We start from the raw sequence: 23,033 nt of genomic DNA, 5'->3' as shown, positions 1-23,033 counted from the left end.
AGCACTGGGCCCAGAACAGAGCCCTGGGGCATCCCACTACATACTTCCTTCCATGTAGATGCAGTTCCATTGAGGAACTGCAAGCAGGCAAATGCTGCTAATCCAAAGGGGGGGGGGAATAAGAAAGGTAGGGTCTCACCCAGTTCCTTCGCATTGCTTTCATCATGCTTGATAGTACTTTTGGCTGCTACAGCTTAGTGATCGGCCATGTTGATGGCCGATCTTTTCTTCGTCAGTCCAAAGGAGCTCTCTGGATCAAACGGAGGGGTTGCCGCCCCTCTACGATCAATCAGAGGTCCTCCTCACGGTCGTTGCTCCTCCAGGGTGACTTTTGACCTTTTTCAGGGTCTTCCAATGGAGGAAAGCCGGGCGGCAGAGAAGAGAGCTCTCACCGCACGTCCGCTAGCACCACGAGCACAAACCAGAAGCCTCTCTATCTATCTATCTATCTATCTATCTATCTATCTATCTATCTATCTATCTATCTATCTATCTATCTATCTATTTTCTACACCACCCATCTCTCCTAAGTGACATGAGAAATCCTGTGAGATAAAAGTACATTTCAATGGAAACTTTGAGTAAATATGGACTTAAACATCCAGCAGCCATTTTTATTCAATAACTGAACTCTATAGGATTTGAAGAGCCTTATCATAAATGAAGTAATGAGTGGTAGATCTGATTCTACAGAAACCACTAAGTACATTCTCGCCTAAAATTGTATAGGTCAGCCTTATTTGGTAGACTCTCCTCAGCAACCTATTTTAGAAACACCTGTGCAAATGCCAACTTTCTATATAGCTAGGTTCAATATGCTGCCTTCATCATGGTTAGAAAGGAGATTTAATGACAGTCATCCTCAAGAATATAGCAGTCCATTTTGGCAAGTTGAAGGCTCAGATTAAAGGACTGAATTTGGCCCTTAAACTAACTTCCATGAGCATTCAGAAGAAGATTTTTTGTTGTCCTTTAGCAGATAAATCAACCATGATATTCAGGACAGCAGCAATTAAGCTGACTTTGTAATAATGCCGCTTGGGGGTGTGTGTGTGAAAGCCCTAATAAGCAGGCATCTACATAGAATGAAGGCTACTGCTAAGCTTGTAAGCCGCCCTGAGTCTTTGGAGAAGGGCGGGATATAAATGGAATTAAAATAAATAAAAATAAATAAATATTGTTTTCAGGTTTGGTTTTCAGGGCATTCAGGTAATATAATGTATGTTGTGGGGTCATTGACTATAAATAAATATATAACAATATAATATTTCTTATCAGAAGACTGCAATGTGCTCTAAGTAAATAAAAAACCTATTGTGTTTTTGTAATCTAGTACTGCTATATAAGACTCTGATCATATAAATCTGAAAACTGGGCATTAATTTCTTAGGAACTGGTCCATGGCTATTCAGACTACAAGCACAGATCAAACAACACAAAGTCCTTAACCTCACAAGGAGAACTAAGTTGTTGAACAAGAAAGTCAATAATCAGATTAGTAATATTGGAAGTTCATAAACCAGATCTCAAAAAGTGATTCAGTTGCAGAGTAGGAGGATGCTCTGGAGATACTGCTGTCTAAAAGAGATGAAACTTTATAACTCTGGAAACTTCCAGTGCTATCCAGACTGCAGATGTCTCTAATCATCACAGCTGGGCAACTTCTGAGCCAACCTATTTCTAATTCAGAGCTGGGAGAAGATGGCTCTCCTCCAATTTCTCAGCAGTGGAAATGAGGGTTCACTAAAAAGGATTGGAACTTCCAGAATCAGAAAAGACAGAGAAACAAGCATCCATCATGGAAGAACAGGAAAAAAGACAGAGCAAAAGAAGTCGCCTATAAAATTTCAAGCACTATTCTATTTCCTTTCCCCATATTATTATACTCTTGTATTATACTCCTTGAAACTCTTGCGGAGCAGATTATTACTATTATACAATTTGGCTTATTTTATTTTTCACCCTGGCTTGATTGTTGAACTGAAAACCAATAAATTAACCTTCGTTATGGCTTATCTCTTGATCAATCATGGCAAAACCTTTGTACCTGCAGCTTTGGACAAGACAAAAAGCTAGTATTTCATAGGAGGATTAAAAGCCAAGCCAACGTTTATACAGGAAGTTTAAATGGCATATAAGAAATCAAACAGTCCTGTACAATTTCAACAATACAGGTACAAAGTACACACAGATAAGATCATAGCAAACTTATAAAATAGTTGCAAAAACCCCAAATGGAGGATTTTAAGCCTCAGTTGGCTGAGAATAACCAATGAGGGAACTCCAGAATATTAAAACTCCAAAGCAAAGTTTTCATTTAAGATTGTTTTCCTCTCCTACCTCATGCTGGTATACCTAGTATTGCATTGGTATTAAGCTAATTAGAAGAGGGCCTGATGACATTGTTGCCTGCAGAACTAATATTCCTCAGGTCAACCCTAATGTCTCCAGGAACAAATTGTTACATGGGGAATTCCAGGTCCTGCCCCAAAATTACATATTCAGTTTCCATTTACCAAATCTACAGAAATTCTTGATCCAGCACTAGAGTTCATTTATACCAATCTTTCTCATATTTATTTATTCCAGTATATTTCAGGCATTATGGAAACTGTTCTAAGCCTAAACAAAACATGCTGCTGTGGTTGCATTTCAGGAGTACAAAGCAGAAGATTCAAGATTTCTTGAATCCCATTAAAATTATAATGTGATGGCTTATAGGACAGTTAATCTGTAAGATCAATTAATCTTTATCTGAACTAATGCAATTTTAATTTGCTTTAAGCAAGACTAGGCTGTGCCAAGAAATGTAGTAGACTCCAATAGCTCCTTTGAGCATTGATACAAAAGGCCAAGAATAATTTGATGAGAAAGAAAAATACATATGCTTTAACACACCAAACAAACAAAGAGGTAATAACATATGAGCAAAATCAAGATAAGTCATCCTCCAGGCTCTGCTCTAAAACAAAACAAAACTGAAGGACATTGCTACAAAAGCTATTCATTTTCATATTGCAGTACTTGGGATTTTGTTTATATATCAGCATGAAGTGCTGAATGAATCCAGACAAGAATGTTTTAACAGACGTATCCAAGATTTTAGGGACGCGGTGGCTCAGTGGGTTAGGACACTGAGCTTGTCGATCAGAAGATCGGCAGTTTGGCGGGTTGAATCCCGAGTGCCGCGTAACAGAGTGAGCGCCTGTTATTCGTCCCAGCTTCTGCCAATCTAGCAGTTCGAAAGCACGTAAAAAATGCAAGTAGAAAAATAGGGACCACTACGGTGGGAAGGTAACAGCGTTCCGTCTGCCTTTGGCGTCTAGTCATGCCAGCCGCATGACCATGGAGATGTCCTCGGACAAACGCTGGCTTTTCGGCTTTGAAACAGAGATGAGCACCAGCCCCTAGAGTCGGAAACAACTAGCACGCATGTGCAGGGGAACCTTTACCTTTACCTTTTTATCCTAGATTATGATGATCTAGTAATATAATCTGAGGTATTAAAGGCAATATTCATAAAAAATTATAGCCTATTTTATTGAATAAATAAGAATATTCCTACATAAACTATTGCTTAATTCCTTCAAAACATCATCAAAGCACTGGCATTACTTAACCAAATAATGAAATGCCTGCAAGCAAACAACCAAATGCAGAGAGCACCAAGAACTTCACAGTTTGACCCTGAGCTACATATAGCCTCTTCTATTAGAATGCCCTTCAAGCCACAGTTTATGTTGAAGATCCTGTACAATTATGGAATGTGCTTTTTTGTGCTGCTGTTTTTCTCTTTAAAAATATGTCTTTTTCTATGAAATAATTGACAGTGACAGACAAAACAAATGCCATAAAGCTAACAGTCAAAATAGAGAATGATTTACATACACTCGGGGTACTTGTTTTCTGATTATAGCATGAATGGGCTTTTCAGCATAAATTTGCCTAGAGTGGAATCAAAGATTTGGCACAAATTAACCTTAGCATTCTTTACTAGCTAGAAATGGACTCTTAATAGATAGCAATAGCACTTAGACTTATATACTGCTTCACAGTGCTTTACAGCCCTCTTATAGAGTCACCATATGGCCCCCAACTATCTGGGTCCTTATTTTACCAACTTCAGAAGGATGGAAGGCTGAGTCAACCTTGAGCCGTTCAGAATCGAACTCCTGGAATGAGCAGTGAGTTAGCCTGCAGTACTGCATTCTAACCACTGCGCCCCCATGGCTCTTATAGATAGTCTACATTACAAGGCTGCTGCAAAAAGCATCATTCAGCAGTTAATCTTAGACCTAATACACATTATATTAAACATGGACTACCATTAAGAGCAAATGAATAACTCTAGCAGAAAATTTTCATTTGTTGAATAATAGTTTTTATTACTTTAAAAAAGAATTAAAAAGCATATGTGCTCTGCTACTAGAGGTCTTGTGACATGGATGTCAAGACCAAAGTAAATTAAACACAACCCCTCCCTTTAAAACAAAAAGCAAAAAAACATGGGGAGCAGCATAGAACTGGCTATGTAGTATTTTGGTCCCAATGGACATATTTAGACCCCCTTATTAGATATTCCTTGGCACTCCCCTATCTGGCACATGAATAAATCAACCACCTCTTCTCTATAAGACCCACTCAAGTACCAGAAGACAACTATCATGTCACCCTTAATCCTTCCCTTTGTTAGGCTAGCCCAGGGGTAGGCAACCTTGGCTCTTTTATGACTCGTGGACTTCAATTCCCAGAATTCCTGAGCTGGCTGGCTCAGGACTTCTGGGAGTTGAAGTCCACGAGTCATAAAAGAGCCAAGGTTGCCTACCCCTGGGCTAGACCTTCCTAGTATCCTTAACTGTTCATCATATGTTTTAACTTCCAGACCCCTTATATTTCTTATTGTTTCTCTTTGCACTCTTTCTAGGACCTCAGTATCTTTTTTGTATCTCAGTGTCTAGAACTGGGTGCAGAATTCCAAATATGGCCCCACTAGTTGTGGTATAAAGAGGTACCATTACTTATTGTGATCCTGATGCTATCCCTCTGTTGATGCATCCTAGGACTGCATGGTTTTTTGTTTTTTTTGCAGTTTCAGCACATTACTAGCTCATACCTAAGTGGTGGTCGACTAAGATACCTAGATCTCTCTCTCACAGTTACTGCTGGTGAGCCAGGTATTGCCTAGTGGCTAGTCTGTCCCTGTGCATTTGTTTTCCCTGACTAAGTGCAGGACCTTACTTTCTTCACCACTGAACTGCATTTTGTTGGCTAAGGTCCAATGCTCAAATCTTCAAGATCCTTCTGAATCTTGAGCCTATATTTCAAAGTGTTAGCACTTCTCCCCAGTTTGGTGTCATCTGCAAATCTGATGTAGTCTTACAATAAAGTAGAGTTAGCTCATCAGGTTCTGTTTCCTGTCTTGTCTACCTGGGAAGGCTGACAAGGAAGAACAGTACATGGTCACAATGGAACCAATGAATAATATTGATTGGATTTTGTGAACAACCCTTTAGTAAGACGATCCTTAAAATTTATGCTTCAACTTTTCATACAGAAAAAGAAGCAACTAATGAGGTTTATGATCAAGTTCAGTTTAAAGTCAACATGCAAGTAAAATGTGGTACCTGCAATTGAAGACTTTGGCATTCTAAAGTTGGAAATAATAAAAAGGAAAATGTGCTTGGATTACATATCTTAAGAAGCCAAAATGAAGCAGGAGAATCACTTATCCATTGCTGCCACTCCTATGTTTTCTTCATAGCTATCATTGTTTTTCTAGAATGATGCCCGTTTACACAGATATCTATAGTTGGAGTACAACTGAATGCATTATTGTTTTAAAAAGGTAGAGTTTTGTTATAACAACAAAGATGTGGCCAGGGGCTAACTGTAAAACAGATCATGAACTGTTCATATGCTGATTCCATGCTAAGCTGCAACATCAGGAGAAGGACAACCTGTTTCAACAACATACCCACCATTTTCAAGGACAACATCAGGAATCACTTTGAAGTTCTGAATCTCATTGATCAACACTAGAAGAACTCTGGAATGAAGTTAAAATAAGTTCTGTTAAGGAGAAGTGTGAAAACAGATTGTCAAGGATTAAGAAACAGAAGAGAGCAATCTGGATGTCAGAACAAATAGTGGCAATGCCAAGAAGAGAAAAGAACCCAATGCTGTGAAAGATAAAGCTTTCAGGAAGAAACTCAACGAAGAACGTCTGAGAAATGTTCAAGGAGACAACAAGCAAGACTACAACAGTATCTGTAAGGACATGGGAAGAAATAGATACAAAAAAACAGCCACTGAAAAAGCTGGATTGGAAGAAGATGAATATTGTTTTTAAATTGAAGGAAGAAACATCAGTAACCTGAACGGTGTTGACACTATTCTGATAGCTGAAAATGCAAAACATCTGCAAACTCTAGTGAGAAAAGTCAAGGAGCACGGTGAAAAATGGAAGTCAAATCAAATATAAAGATGATCAAACTAATGAGAACATCATATTACACTTTGAAGAAACAGGAGAGAAAGAAGGTCGATATTTTGAACAAATTATTAATCAATCAATCAATCATTATAAATAGATGGACTAAAGACAACTATTCCAAAGGATATTTGTTTATGGAGATACTGACAGATAGGGGTTTTTAAAAAACAATTCCAAGTGCATCAAAATACATACATTGCAAAATGATTCCACATAAATTTATGAAAACCCATGAATACATCACCATTGATATAGCTATAATTAAAATACTTTCCATTGAAGGCCATATCATTTAACTCCTAAGGCCAGTTAGAAGACATTAAAGTTTCATAGACTTCTGAAAGTCAGAAGGAAAGGGGTCATTCCAATCTCCAGGGGAAAATCTATTCCAAAGGAAGAGGGCAAAGCATGCTTCCATTGCCCTTTGGTGTGGACATATTTTATTAGGATAAAATAAAGTATTTTAATGCAATACATAAACAACAACGAACAATACTTCCTGGGGGGAGTTGATTGTAAAATTATGCATAATAGAAAAATGCATATGAAAATACGTACAAATTGTTATGCCAACCTTTGAAAAATAATGAACTGATACCATAATGAGGTGAAATGGGAAAGGAAAAATGGGAGACATTGAAATTAACATGTTTGTATATGCCTCAGGACATAAAGGGAAATAAATTATTTGAATGATTATCTCTATGGCCCATTTGACTCTTATATTTGTAGTGAGAAAGAGGAAATGTTCTTCAAAATTCCAGCAGCTGCATTTTAACACAAACCAAGTAATAATCATAGTTTTTGACAGGGGAACTCTAGCTTAATAGTAGACTACACACTTGACATGAAGAGATATGTTTTTAATTTAATCCTTGGCATCACTATTTAAGCAGATTGGATACAGATGGAAGTAGGGAATCATCTGCCTGAGAATCTGAAGGGATACCTCCCACCAAAACAAAGAAATACAGGGCTACCATTTTTTTAAAAAATAACATTAGTTGTAGAAAGTTTGGTACAGTGATGAAGTTGCTGCCCTAGAAACTAGGAGACTGTGAGTTCTAGTCCCACTTTAGGCATGAAAAGCCAGGTAACTTGGGGCCAATCACTCTTTCTCAGCCCAACTTACTTCACAGGGCTCCTGTTGTAGGAAAAATAGGAGGAAGAAAGAGTATTACGTACGTTCTCAATCTTGAGTTATTTATAAAAATATTAAAGGTGGATAAAAAGCACATAAATAAATGAAAGTGCTTGTTCTGATTTCTGTGATATTAAATAGCTATTTCACATGTTCAAATTACTTCTTCACAGATATAATCTCAGCCTGAGAATAAAGTAGATCTGTTATGGCCACCTACTAAATGAGATTTTAGTCAGTGACTTCCCAGTTCCCACTCCTAACTTTCATGCACTCGTACATAGAGTTTTCAGGCATAGTGGAAATTTGATTTTATGTGCCAGTATTTTAAAACAGCAACATTAAACTCAACTGCACCAACATACAGATTGCAGCAGAAATCCACCATTCTTGCTAAATTTAATGCTCAAATACTGTCCAATCATAGCCAAAGTATTTATATGAGAGAAGTATTAATGTCCTAAAAATGCCACATTTATCTATTTTTAATATAAAGGAACATGTGAGACAGATCTCAAACATAGAAAACGTAGGTCTCCTAGAGCACATAGAAATCGAGGCAAATATTCCTAAATGGATACCTTTAAATTTTGTAATACACGAGTCAACTATAATTTCAGTTTTGGTGAACTGCTTATATTCCGTCATGGAAACACAGAAAAAATTAAGAACTTAGAAAAAATGCATATGTACATACCAGCATTTGAGAGATAACGCACATTTCTCATCACTCCTTCAGTGTAGGCTCCTGTCTCATAATTGTCCATCTCACCAGAGACAATGTCCGCCACTCTCGCTGCTCTCCCACGGATAGCACCAGCTGCACGGTCCAGTTCATCAGGATTCTGCTCTCTCAGGGCAATAATGCACTTGTTCACATCCTCCAGAATATGACTTTCTATGAGAAAATGAGATCACACAAGGTGACTTAGACCAAGTCCCCTGACTAATTTTTTTGCTGCCAATGAGACAAATAAATGAAACCAATTGATCTATGTTGCAGCTAAAATTGCATATGTGAGTACAGGTCAATATATAAATAATATATTGTACCAATATAAAGGAATTCTTCAAAGATCTACACATAAATGTCCATAAACTCTTATGGACATTTGGCAAAGTTTTCCTTTTTTTCCTATTTTTTGGGAGATATATGTTGGTTCCTGAAGGCACCTGAAGGTAAGACAAGAAGCAACAGATGGAAACTAACCAAAGAGAGAAGCAACCTAGAACTAAGAAGAAACTTCCTGACAGTTAGAACAATTAATCAGTGGAACAGCCTGCCTCCAGAAGCTGTGAATGCTCCAACACTGGAAGTCTTTTAAAAGAGATTGGGCAGCCATTTGTCTGAAATTGTATAGGGTTTCCTGCCTAAGGAGGGGGTTCGACTATATGACCTCCAAGGTTCCTTCCATTATTATTATTATTATTATTATTATTATTATTATTATTATTATTATTATTATTATTATTATTATTATTATTATTATTATTATTATTGTTATTGTTGTTGTTGTTGTTGTTGTTGTTGTTGTTGTTGTTGTTGTTTTATAATAAAATTAATACAGTAATTTAATATGATATAAGCACATGCTTCAATTGTTTATTTGGTTATTATATTTTCAACCTAATCTATCATTATTAATTTCCAACTCCTGGGAAGGTAGTTTGAAGGAAAATTAACATTACAATAATACCCAATACGCTTTGCATGTAAATAAAAGTTAAATTCTCAAGTTAGTATTATATATTTTAAAATTGGCTAAAACATGCTACAGTCAGGGGAAAAAATCTATAACAAGCCTCCACAAAGGTAATTAAAATTAGAATAATTATTCAGCAGCCCATAATCTTTTTGTAACCTTAATTTTCTGCATTATTTGTATTCAATCATCTCTATATAAGAGCCTCTCTTCAGACCAAATGCCAAGCTTTATCCAACATGTTAATCTGTAATACAGGGATTACAGGCAACTTTTCAATTTCTCTACATAATTAAAAGTGTTCAAATAAAAATATTCACTTCAGTCTACAAAACTTTCTGATTGGCAGAATTGTGTTAAAGCTTCAATTCAGTTCTAATGGGTACACCAGGGGTCTTCAAACTTGGCCCTTTTATGCCTTGTGGACTTCAACTCCCAGAATTCCTCATCCAGCGTGCCACAAGGCATAAAACGGCCAGGTTTGAAGACCCCTGAGGTAGACACTTTTTGTGTTGGCAGACATAATCTGTGGCAAGCAGAGCAGATTCAACCAACAATAACTCATGCTCACAGCAAGACAAACCCATAACAGAGAAGATTACTGCTTTAGCTAAGAAGCAGGCGAGACAGCTAGTTAACAGTTTAACCTTTTATTCTGAACCAGGCAACGAACAAGGGAACATGACATCTATTTATACTGACAGCTGCCGGCGGATCGACCAATCCGGGGTGAGTCTGCTCCCGCGCCGTGGTCGCCGCCAATCGGGTTCGTTTGGTTTTGACAGCTCGGAGCTGTCATCTGTAGCGCGTGTTGAGCTGTCAATGGTTGGCGCTTGCGCGGTTCGCCCGGCAGCTTTTGACAGCTGTCAAAAGCTGCCGCGGTTTTACCTCAGCACTGTAACTTCTGTTTAACTTAATGTAATAACAATTAGTAAATACACAACACCCCTTCCCCCTCCCTCTGATTGAGTTGATTTTACCCCAACTGTTTCTTTTTTGGTTTTCCCCATTCATAGTCTTTCAGGTATGTGGGAGGTTTCCTTAATCTCTCGGAGCGCCGGGGGGTAGCCTCGGTAGTATGTTCTGGTTCTCTTGGCGCTTCTTGGGTTGGCTCCGGGGGTGGGGGGTTTGGCTCTGCTGGATCTGCGTTGATTGGAGTGGGGTGTTGAAATGGTATGTTCCGATCAGGGGAGTCTTGTCGTGCCAGCCTTTGCGCCGGTGCTTCTGTTGGTATGTCGTCGTCACCCCTTCCCCCTATATTTTGAGGACTGCGTTGGCGTAATTGGTCTATGTGTCTGCGGATATGTATATTTTGTCCAATGTCAATGATGTATGACAAGGGGCCTGTTTGTTCGATGACCACCCCTTGTGTCCATTTGTTTCCTCCCCCATAGTTTCTAGCCCAGACAGCTTGCCCAGTGGTGAGAGTTCTATGATGGAGGGGCAGTTCTGGGTCTGGAGGGGATCTGTCTGGGTGGAGACGGTCCAGTCTGGTGGTCAATCTTTTGCCCCAGCGAAGCTCTGCTGGGGACTTTCCGGTAGTTGTGCAAGGCGTGGTGTGTTGGGAGAGAAGGAATTGTGCCAGCCTTTGGTGCCAGTTGCCGGAGATGATCTTGCGTAGTGCCTCCTTGGTTGATTTTACCATCACCTCTGCCAAGCCGTTCGACGATGGGTGAAAGGGAGCCGAGGTGGTGTGCCTAATAGAGTTCGCCGTTGTGAAACTCTGGAATTCGTAGGAGGTAAATTGGGGCCCGTTATCGGAAACTATAACATCAGGGAGGCCATGTGTGGCGAATAATCCCCTTAAAACTTGTATAGTGGCCGAGGAAGTTGTATTGGCTACTGGCGCCACTTCTAGCCATTTTGAAAAGCTGTCTACGACAATTAGGAATGATTGTCCCTGGAACGGACCTGCATAATCTATATGAATGCGAGACCAAGGTGACTTTGTCGTTTCCCATCTATGTATGGGCGCCTGTGGCTGGGCTGCTCTAACTAGCTGGCAGGAATAGCAGCCAGCTACGTGTGCCTCAATGTGTTTGTCTATACCCGGCCACCAAACATAGCTCCTGGCCAGAGCCTTCATTTTGACGGTGCCCGGGTGCCCTTCGTGGAGGCTCTCTAGTACTTTAAGTCTGTGTTTGTCAGGGATGATTACTCTGCTGCCCCATAAGAGACATCCTTGATGGGTGGATAATTCCTTTTGTTTTAAGAAGTAAGGTTGGAATTGTGGTTCCTGGGGTGAATATCGCCAGCCCGTTGTGACATAGCCTAGGACTCTGCCTAGGATTTTGTCTGCCGCGGTAGCTGCGGAGATATCTTTGACAGATAAGGGGCATTCTGGCAGCTCTGAGATAGCCAGTATTCTTCCAGCTGGTGCTGGGTCTGGGTCAACAATTGGTTGCGGCAGTCTGCTCAGGCCGTCTGCATGGCCCATGGTTTTCCCTGGTCTGTATTCTAGTTTGTACGAATAGGCTGATAGAAATGTAGACCATCTCAGGATGCGGGGAGATAATATTTGTGGTGTTAGCCTGTTTACTGTAAAGAGTCCTAACAGGGGTTTATGATCAGTATAAATAGTAAAAGGTCGGCCATACAGGTAATCATGAAATTTTTTTACGCTGGCCACTATAGCTAGAGCCTCTTTATCGATTTGAGCGTAATTCCGCTCAGGTTTTGACAACGTTCTCGAATAGAACGCTACAGGGGTCTGTATTCCTTCTTTAGTTAAATGGCTTAGGACCGCTCCGATGCCGTACGGGGAGGCATCGCAGGCGAGACATAAGGGCAGCTGATCGTTAAACAGGGCTACCGTTGTGCTGCTGGAGAGTAAGTTTTTTAGGAGGTTAAAACTTTTATCATGCTCAGGGGTCCACGTCCAGGGTTTGCCCTTGTCTAATAATCTATGTAAGGGTTCTGCAATGGAGGCTTTATGCGGTAGGAAGGTGTGGTAAAAGTTGACTAACCCTAAGAAAGCCTGAAGTTCTTGTTTGTTTTTGGGGGTCGGTGCTGTTTTGATAGCTTTAATTTTTGTGTCCGTGGGGTGAATTCCCTTAGCGTCTATTTTAAAACCTAAGAACTCTGTTGAGGGCACCCCGATGGAGCATTTGTCTCTTTTTAATTTGAGACCGGCCTTCCTGAACCTTAGGAGTACCTTAGTTAGTTTGTCCGCCAGGTCATTTTCTGATTCCCCTGCAATTAGGACGTCGTCAAAATATGGGCAGACCCCGGGAATTCCCTTAAGTGTTTTCTCCATGATTTCCTGGAAGATTCCCGGGGCTGCAGAGATGCCGAATTGAAGGCGGTTAATTTTGAATGCTCCCTTGTGGGTGACTATTGTTTGAGCCAAAGCGGTGTCAGGGGTGACAGGCAACTGTAAATACGCCTGCGCCAAGTCTAACTTGGCAAATATGGCGCCTGACTTAATGGCCGCGAGGATGTCTTTGACAGCCGGGACCGGGTAGGCATGTGCGTTTAAAGCGAGGTTGAGGGTCGCTTTATAATCGGCACATAATCTAATTTGGCCGTTTGGTTTAACTGGGGTCACTATGGGTGTCTCCCACTCGGCCCCTTCTACCGGTTCGAGGACCCCTAAGTTTGTTAATCTGTCAAGCTCCGCTTCTATTTTTTCCCTCAAGGCGAAGGGAACCCTTCTGGCCTTGATTCTGACAGGCATCACATTTGGGTTCAGTTTAAGTGATACGGGCGGTCCCGTGTATTTCCCTAGTGAGCTGTCAAAAACGTCCGCGAATTGTCGGCAGACGGATTCCAATTTTGACAGCTGAATGGCGTTGACACCTGTCAACGCTATTCCTAGTGCCTCGAACCAGTCTAATCCTAGCAGGCTTATTCTGTTTTCTTGGGTCACCAAAATAGGAAGGGATCCTTTAAATTTTTTGAACTCTACGGGGACGGAAGCTTTTCCCCGGAGTTTAATGGGCGTTTTCTGGAAGTCGGCTAGGCGGAGTTTGGTGGGTCTAAGGGCGGGCCCTTTCCTACTTCGGTTACAAATGTCCTTGTACGTTTGCCATGAGATTAGCGAGACGGAGGACCCAGAGTCCACCTCCATCTCACAGGGAATTCCTTGAATCCGGACGTCCACCTTGATTTTGGGCTTAAGAATGCTGTGGACTGTATGTTTCTCCGCCCTCCCCCTTACATTAGACACTGGGGTTCTGGGGCTGTGCCTAGCTCTGAGTGTATATGGGGCCATACCTTCGGCTGTCACCTCCAGGTCGTGCAGGTTTTCCCGGCTCCGGCTGCGGCACACGGCTTTGAGGTGGCCTGTCTTCCCGCACCCGTGGCATTTGGCACTGCGGAACCGGCACGTTGCCCTAGGGTGGCTTCCGCCGCAACTGGCACACTTCGCCCTGTTTGTCGGGAAGTTGGGCCCCCTCTGATTGTTGGCAGGGCCCCCCTTGTAGTTGCGTTGCATCCTCAGTTTCTCGAACCGCCGTTGCACCGCGTCTATATCTGTGGGGCCGTCGTCGTCCTCAGACCCGCTGAACCTGCCGTTTTCCTGGTGCACGGACCCCCGTGGTCCGCTGTCCGGTACCCGTCGGTCGTCTCCGTGGCAGTCTTCGTATGCGATGACTTCCCTAGCCACATCGGTCATTGTCATTTCAGGCTTGGCGATCAGCTTCTTCCTCAGCCGTTCGTCCTTGAGCCCTATGACAATCTGGTCCCGGATTCGGTCTTCCAAATCCGGGAACCGGCACCGACGTGCGGCATGTCTGACCCTGGTTATGAAGTCATTTGCTGGCTCGTCAGGAAGCTGGAATTTCCGAGCGAAGTTCACTCTCCAGTAGAGTTCTGACTTGAGGGGCATGAAGTATTTACTCAGCCCCTCAGTGAGGTCTGCATAGGAGATGGTGGCGACCGGCTCCGGGGTGAAGATCCCCACAGCGGCATCATAAACGGCGGGGCCGCTGAGCCAGAGGAGGGCGGCCGCCTTGGCCCGGTCATCCGTGATTTTCTTGACTACCAGGTACCCTTCTACCTGGCCCAGATGCGATTCCCAGCCTTCTGGGTGGCGGGTATCGAATTCTCGAATGTGGCCGTGGTTCGTCATGCTGTCTGTAATTGAGGTGCCGCTGCTTGCGTTGAATGGAAGTTTGACTTCCAGTGACTTCAGCAAGTGACCAGCTCGGCTAAGGGAAAAAATCTCTTCTCCCCTTAGGTAGTGACTTCAGCTAAGCAAGCAGCATCCCATCCTCGTCGCCAGTGCTTTAGCTAAGAAGCAGGCGAGACAGCTAGTTAACAGTTTAACCTTTTATTCTGAACCAGGCAACGAACAAGGGAACATGACATCTATTTATACTGACAGCTGCCGGCGGATCGACCAATCCGGGGTGAGTCTGCTCCCGCGCCGTGGTCGCCGCCAATCGGGTTCGTTTGGTTTTGACAGCTCGGAGCTGTCATCTGTAGCGCGTGTTGAGCTGTCAATGGTTGGCGCTTGCGCGGTTCGCCCGGCAGCTTTTGACAGCTGTCAAAAGCTGCCGCGGTTTTACCTCAGCACTGTAACTTCTGTTTAACTTAATGTAATAACAATTAGTAAATACACAACAATTACATTTATGTAGATCATTAAAATTTCTGTCCTTATCTCTTCATTTACTTCCTCAACACTCTTCTCATAACACTCCCCTGGGTTAAAAATAACATCAAGGGAGAAAGCACACTCCCACAGTAGGGCAGCATAATAAAGTTGGATGTGACCTTGGAGGTCATCTAGTCCAACCTCCTGCTCAGGCAGGAAACCCTATACCAGGGGTGTCAAACTGCCACGCCCACCCCATTGCTGCCAATGGGGGAAAAAGTCACAATACGTCATGACACGTCATGTGATGTGGCAAGTTTGACACCCCTGCCCTATACCATTTCAGACAAATGGCTGTCCAGTCTCTTCTTAAAAACTTACAGTGTTGGAGCATACACCACTTCTGGAGGCAGGTTGTTCCACTGGTTAATTGTTCTAACTGTCAGGAAGTTTCTCCTTAGTTCTAGGTTGCTTCTCTTCTTGACTAGTTTCCATCTGTTGCTTCTTGTCCTGCTTTCAGGTGTTTTGGAGAATAGCTTGACTCCCTCTTCTTTGTGGCAACCCCTGAGATATTGGAATGCTGCTATCATGTCACCCCTTTATCCTTCTCTTCCTTAAACTAGACATACCCAATTCCAGCAACCTTCACTCCAGCTTCACATAATAAAACATAGGTCAATGCTGAGATGTCTTTCATAACAATGTGTGAAGCACAGGGAAATCAGGAGATTCAGGAAGTTCAAATGAGTATAAAGATAATGTGTTTCCCCAAAAGTAAGGCCTACTCTGAAAATAAGCCCTAGCTTGATTTGGGGGGTGGGCCTAATATATAAACCCTGCCCCCAAAATAAGCCCTAATTTGGGGGTTAGGCACACACTTAAAAATCAAGCTAGGGGAGATGTGGGGGGGTGGGAGCTGCCCCACACGCCCTGCACCTGCTTACCTGGCAGCCAGGGCTCTCCTCACCGGCCCATTTCTTCTGCAGCCAGGCCTTCATTTCTCAATCACAGGCCTTTCCGGAAGGCCCCTGCAGCTAAGAACTGAGCTATGGAATGAATCCATAGCTCAGTGCTGCAAGACCTCTGTAGCCAAAGACCGAGCTATGGATTGAATCCATAGCTCCGTACTCAGCAGCAGGGGTCTTCTGGAAAGTCCTGACGGCAAAATGTAGGCTGGAATGCAGTTGCAGAATGAAGCTGCTCCTTCAGCCACAGAAGTCGTAGCCCGGCTGGGCGGGCTGTCAAAGCTGGAGGTGAGTATAAAAGACACCCCCCAAAATAAGACCTGGTGCCTCTTTTGGAGGAAAAAAAAATAGACCTGGTCTTGTTTTCGGGGAAACACGATATATTGTGAACTTCAGCTCTCTACAACATGGGTGTCAAACTCGCAGCATCATGTGATGTGTTGTGACGTATCATGATTTTTTGTTTGCATTGCCAGAGCTAGGGTGGGTGCGGCCTCCACATGATGTAACCAGCCCATGGGCTGGCAGTTTGACACCCCTGCTCTACAAGAATCTGACCAACTAGTGATCAAGGAAAATGAGCAGAGATAAGAAAGACATTCAAGGTGGGCTGGATTTAGCTCTCTTGCATGCACATGCATGGACTCATGACTTATGATGCATTTGACACACACCCTTCCTCGAGCTCAGCCCGGTAATCTCCTACACTGTGACAAATCCTGCATCACTCTAGCTGAGTGTATTTCAACCTTGGCAACTTTAAGACATGCGTACTTCAACTCCCAGAATTCTGAGAGTTGAAGTCCACATGTCTTAAAGTTGCCAAAGCTGAGAAACACTGTGCTAGTTACTCTATCCCTCTGATGAAGGGAAATGCAGGTCACAAAAGCTGATGCTTTCTAGTAAAGTTGGCTAGTCAGAAAAGATGTTGCCAGACTTCTGATTTTTAACAACAACAAAAAAACTTAAAGTGATTGCTTATTAACAAAGAAATTTACAGAACCAAAGGACCTAGTTAATTTATGCACATAAGCCCAGCTCTAATTAAGAAATGCATATCATAACCTCTGCTGGGTTTTAATATTACCTAAACAGAAGAAAATGAGCAAGGCATGTTGAATAAGATGATAAAACAGTTGTTCAGTAATAGAACAATACAGAAAAGGGCAATGCTCACAGAGCTCTGGGAGTCCTGAAGTACCTTAATTATAGTTTTAGAGAATTCCATACAAAAGACAGATCTGATAAACACCATAGAAACACCACACTATAGCAGCTTGCAAAATAGAACATAGAAGATAAAATAATAGTGTTGGAAGGAGATCTTCTAGCCCAACCCCCTGCTCAGACAGGAGACCCTATACCAGGGGTCTTCAAACTTGGCCCTTTTATGACTTGTGGACTTCAACTCCCAGAATTCCTTAGCTAGGCACGCTGGCTGAGGAATTCTGGGAGTTGAAGTCCACAAGTCATAAAAGGGCCAAGTTTGAAAACCCCTGCTTTATACCATTCCAGACAAATGGCTGTTCAGTCTCTTCCTGAAAACCTCCAGTGATGGAGTATCCATCATTTTCAGAGGCAAGCCATTCCATTGATTAATTGTATTCACCGTGATGAAATTTCTCCTTACTTCTAGCTTGAATCTCTGTTTCATGTTACTTTTTGTCTTGTCCTCAGGTGCTCTGGAGAATAAATTGACTCCCACTTCTATATGACAGCCTCTCAAGTACTAGAAGACAGCTATCATATTATCCCTAATCCTTCTCTTCGATAGGCTAGATATATCTAGTTCCCTCAATCATTCATCATATGGTTTAGCCTCCTGATGTTTTATCTTTGTTGCTCTTCTCTGCACTGTATCTAGGATTTCAACATCTTTTTTTATATCATGGAGACCAGTAGTGGTCATGATGTCCTCACAAAGGTGATGCAAATGATGTAGAAAACTGTTTCACAATAGGACAGTCCTCCCCAGGGGAATGTTGGCAACTTGAAATTCTAGCACTTGACAGAAAAGAAATAGTTGACTAACAGGATCGAATGGAAAATGTAGCGTGCCCAGCCAGGACGACTGCTGGCCCTTCACGATGCAGCTGGCCAAAGGGTAAAAAATGTGGGGGGATAGATAAGTAAAGGTGAGTTGATAAGTACCTTGCAATCATAAGTATGGGCAGGATACCTAGCTCCCAGATTTTAATCCCATCACCACAGGTGCAGTAATTATAACAACTGTTTGATCAGTGCTGTCCTACAGCTGCTGAATAATGTGATATATTCTGGAATGTGGCATTATCTCCCTCCAAGTTTAGATGCCCAGATCCTTTTAATCTTCAGGAAGGTCTTTAAAATCTGTGTGTTTCTTTCCATGTTAGGGCTAGCTTGCCCTACAAGATGAAGTATGTCCTGACTGCGTTGTTGACTAATTTATAACATTTACATAGCTGCCCATTTCACCAAAAGTAACTCTGGATCAGGGGTCTTCAAACTTGGCCCTTTTATGGCTTGTGGACTTCAACTCCCAGAATTCCTCAGCCTGAAGTTGAAGTCCACAAGTCATAAAAGGGCCAAGTTTGAAGACCCCTGCTCTGGATTGTTGTGTTTTCTGCTGGGTGGGATTGTTGAAGTTCACTCATCTTCTTTTCTTTTGAGAATTAAGTCCTCAATTAATTCTTTATTGCACTATGATTTTTAATCTACAGTTTTGAAATCCTTTGAGTGTTTAAAGTGCTCCTCTCTGCACATTACTCCTCCCACTGTTTAATTATTTACCTATGTGTTTTAATTTCAAAACCACCTCAAAATGTACATTTTCTAAAACAAGTAACTGATTATTCAATCATTTCTGTTGACAAAGAGGAAAATGGAAATGGAAAACAAGTCATAAGTTGATACCTTCATAGGAATATATATTCTGTGCAAGCAAACCTAATATGGCACTTGTTGAGTCGTGCCGTGTAGTTTTAATTATTAGTACAGTTATATCTGACCTTCGATTATTACTTGAGGATTTAGGTCAGGTGAATTTTACATACAAAATATGGTGGAATAAAATCCTTCTCCTATCTGGAGAAGCAAAGAACATGAAGTAACAGCAAATATCATATTTGTATTCTAGGGTCTGGGTAAGGCTACCAAGTGTATTACTGAAGACAGAGAATACTAAATTTTGCTTGTTTCTTTTAAGTCATTAAATGTTCCAAATAATATCTTGTGAATGATTTGAATAAAAAAAATCTGTGTCTTATGGAGGCCTAATAAAGGAAGAAAGAGACAGTAATAAAGAATTGTTTTAATTGGAGTCATTTTTAGAAGATGTTCAAATTGTAAGCTGCTAAAACAGACTTTTAATACTACATAAATCTGCCACTTTCTGACAAGGAGACAAAAAAACAGCATAACTTAGATGCTAAACTGCTTTTTCCTATGGTTATTTTCTTGAAACAAAGCCTGGAAACTATGAAATAAGTTTTCCACTCATCCTGATAGTGTTGATATAACTTTTCAATCAATAGTTGAAAACCTTTAGTTAATTCTGTGCTTTTTAAAGACTAGGCTTAGTTAAAAAAAAAGAAAAAAAGAAAGAACACTAATATTTTATATTTATTCTCTTTGCTCTCCTAATATTATATGACTCCAACTATCTCTGCAATGTTTTATTCTTTCTGCAAAGTGAATATAGAGTGACTGTCGCATTAGATTATGCACAACTAAGTGCTATCTATTTCAGAGATGCCAATAAAATATTGTCAATAGATAATGGCTGTCTTTTGTTCCTACATAATTGCTTAGGTAAAGACATTGTTTTGGAGAAATATTCTATTGTATCTCTTTTACCAAATCCTGACACAAATGGAATGTCTGTTCCATGGTACTGAAATTTGTCCTCTACTATATGTCTTTGTGAGATACCAGCTGGAAACTGATTATTTAAGTTGCAATTTGCAAATGACTTACACAGCAGACTTGCACTTAATCTGGATGGCCTTGTCTTTTCCTTGAAAATGTCTGTAAGGTGTGTAAGTGTGTGTGTGTGGGGAAGATAGAAGCAGAGAAGCAGTGGGCAAGGGGTACCAACTATTTTGGTATTATAATCATGCACTCTATGACATGGAGATTTCGTTATTATACATTTTTTAAAAAAAAACAGTAGCAAGTGGAGGATACTATTAATTAGACCCCAAATGGGACATTGACATCTAGCTTAGAACTGAGATCTCAGAATGCAGAGAAGAACAGGAAAGGAGCTGTCCCAATGCATAATTGAGAACCATATTGAGAAGAACAGCCCTGTATCATTCATTTTAAGATCATGAATGCTGCTGCATAGTGTTCTGGAAAGTGGGCATCACAACAAGAAAGGGTCTCTTCCTGGGTCTGGATGCCAGATGGGCTCTGTCTCAGAGCATGCCTCTCCTAATGGATCTAGCAAGATGGGCAAATATCACTGGGAAGAAGCTCCATGCCATGGAAAGGCTACATACGAAAGTAGGAACCCAGAGATTGACAACAGCTCATGTTTGGCTCCAGTGAATAAAGACAATGGAAGAATCAGGGATGAATTTGGGTGGAAAATGTACAATACCCTGAATGTGTATTGTGTATTGGCGGAATGTGCATTATGACATCGCAATGCATGCTTTATAACTTTTCTCTCACCAATCACTGCAGATATCAATGCATAATGAATATACATTTACATACAAATACAGATATTTGGCATTGACTGCTAAAGAATAAGGCATTTACATGTTTGACAGATCAGTATTTGAAAAATATAAGAAACGTAAAGGTAAAAATAAAGGTTTCCTCTGTCTAGCCATGTCGAACTTCAGCATTGCTAAAGACATTTCTGTGGTCATGTGGCCAGCATGACTATACACCGAGGCATACCGAACACTATTACCTTCCCACTTAGGTGGTACCTATTTATCTACTTGCATTTGCATACTTTCAAACTGTTAGGTGGGCAGGATCTGGGGCAAGTAATGGGAGCTCACCCTATCACGCGGCACTCAGTACTCAAACCTCAGCTGGCAGCTTTCCAGCTGATAAGTTCTGCATCTTTGACCACTGAACCATTGCTTCCCTTTAACCACTGAGGCATTGTGCCCCCAATAAGAAATGTATTTACTGCTAAATCTGAATTAGGTTGCCCAGATATATATATATATATTTAAAAATATAGAGAACAGCTGTCTCATCAGCCCCTACTTTTGCATGACCTTGTTTTATCATACCATCTAATCAAACTTTATTGAGAAAACGCAGTTTGATTTCCTGGAAAGACATTCCTTGCTTTTAAATGTCATAGCATGAGAGGCAGTCTCACATCTGTTCTGAGTTCCATGCATTGCTTGTTTTTGTTCTTCTGCGTCTCCCAGTCATCTTTACTGAACATAATGTTTCTGGTTTGCTATCAACAGTTCCTATTGCATTGCCTATTTTTTAAATTACAAGTCAATTTGCTTTATGCAACCGGGCAACCTGAAGATGGAAAACATCTATTAGTTGATTAATCTAGGGAAAGTCAATAGAATTAAATTGGATGCATTCAGCCTTACTCCTATAAATCAGATGTAATATAAACAGCAATCATTTTATCTATCTTATCATTCAGAATAAAAGAAATACTGCATTCTAATTATAATTCAAAAAAAGGAAGAAAGAGATTAAATTTTAGGCTTTTTCCTGACATAGTTCATAGTTTTTACTTTAAATTATTTTATTGCTAAGTATGTATACAGCGCTTTGAAAATTCCATTCTTTGAATCTCCATTCTTTCAAACAACCTGCCATTGTATATGGCCTTGAGAGAAGTTGGCAAAGATTCAGAGGAGGGATCTTCAAACTTGGCTCTTTTGGCACGCTGGCTGAGGAATTCTGGGAGTTGAAGTCCACAAGGGCCAACTTTGAAGACTCCTGGCTTACAACATATTTGGCATAAGCAGCCCCTCAGATAGCTAACAAAATGGATGGGATGGGGAGTGGGATGGCATCTGCTAAGCATGACCCAGGCAGCAGTACTCTAGCTAGTGACACACTCACGGCACTGCTACATGTTCTTTGTTCAAAAGATTGGACAGAGCACTCAGAAATTGTTGAAGGCTACCCATTGAATTCATATAATGATTATGAAATTCAAACAAAGGATTTCCCTTGACTAAAATATTGTTATTCATGCATGAGCATTTTTAGAACACCTGCAGATATTTTCTACCACTATTTCTACATATTTTATATTGATCAATCTTTAAAAAAAATCTAAAACCCATTTTTAAAGTATAAACATGATTACAGAACAAACCTTCATTGTGTGTATACCTAGTATTAGGGCCAATCCTGGATGATTAATATACTTCTCATCCAAGATCCAGTTTATTGCTGCTTCCATCATCCCAAAATGAGAATATGCCAGCTAGCTTTCAGACTGGCATCTCATTCAATATTTCTCTCTCACCTAAATCATTTATTTAAAATTGTGTGGAACAGTGTTCCTGGCGTTCAGACTGACACGAACCTGATAAAAATGCTACGCACATTTTCCTTCATTAATCTCATTCAAGCTCTCTATTGCATTAGTAAAATAGTAGCATATGTCCAAATGAAAGGAAATGTCTAGGCCTGCTGCTTTTCACTAAAGAGAGAAGCAAACAGCAACAACAACAACAACAAAACCCTATCTGCAAAGACTATGCATCACAAGAATATTTATGAAGGTAAAAGATATAAAGACAAAGTCTGCTATGGTCGTAATTTTATACATACCTACTTAGAAGCATTACAACAGTCAATTGCTTCAAAGTCTGAGCGTATAGACATATAGAAGCATGCTTTAATGCTGTTCATCTTGTTTATTTAGAAGCAAAAATAACAGTTATTATTTACATATACTGTAGTTTGTCTAGGCATAATAACTCTCCTGATTCTTTGCTTACTTTGAGAAAAGGACTAAATAGAGATGCAAACAAGCAACACGAGGCTTTTTTTTCATTTTACTCTCTGCAGACTAAGACCTCCAACATACAGGATGAACACTCAGAATGGGACAAGAATTCCTGATCTATTATTATTTGCTCACAATCCCCAAGAGACCTTAATCTACCCCAGAGCCATTATACACTAGCATTTTTTTGCTAGACAGAATAAGAGGAACCTCATTAATGTCCTCTGTGTTTGCTATTATGCTCAGCTG

General features: G+C 40.9%; 1 protein-coding gene across 1 annotated transcript in view; it reads right to left on the bottom strand.

Annotated features, from left to right (window-relative positions):
* The window catches only part of CTNNA3 (catenin alpha 3), a gene marked incomplete at its 5' end in the record, with an annotated part of 847,188 nt that overhangs the window by 200,447 nt on the left and 623,708 nt on the right, over positions 1-23,033 (bottom strand). The window contains one exon of the mRNA XM_081329881.1: positions 8,332-8,532. Within this exon, the coding sequence (XP_081186007.1) occupies positions 8,332-8,532 (201 nt within the window). The remainder of the gene's footprint in view (positions 1-8,331; positions 8,533-23,033) is intronic.

Source organism: Vipera berus (genome assembly GCF_964194415.1).
Source record: "Vipera berus genome assembly, chromosome: 5".
In the NCBI taxonomy this organism is placed as follows: domain Eukaryota; kingdom Metazoa; phylum Chordata; class Lepidosauria; order Squamata; family Viperidae; genus Vipera; species Vipera berus.
This window is presented reverse-complemented; position numbering and strand designations above follow the sequence as displayed.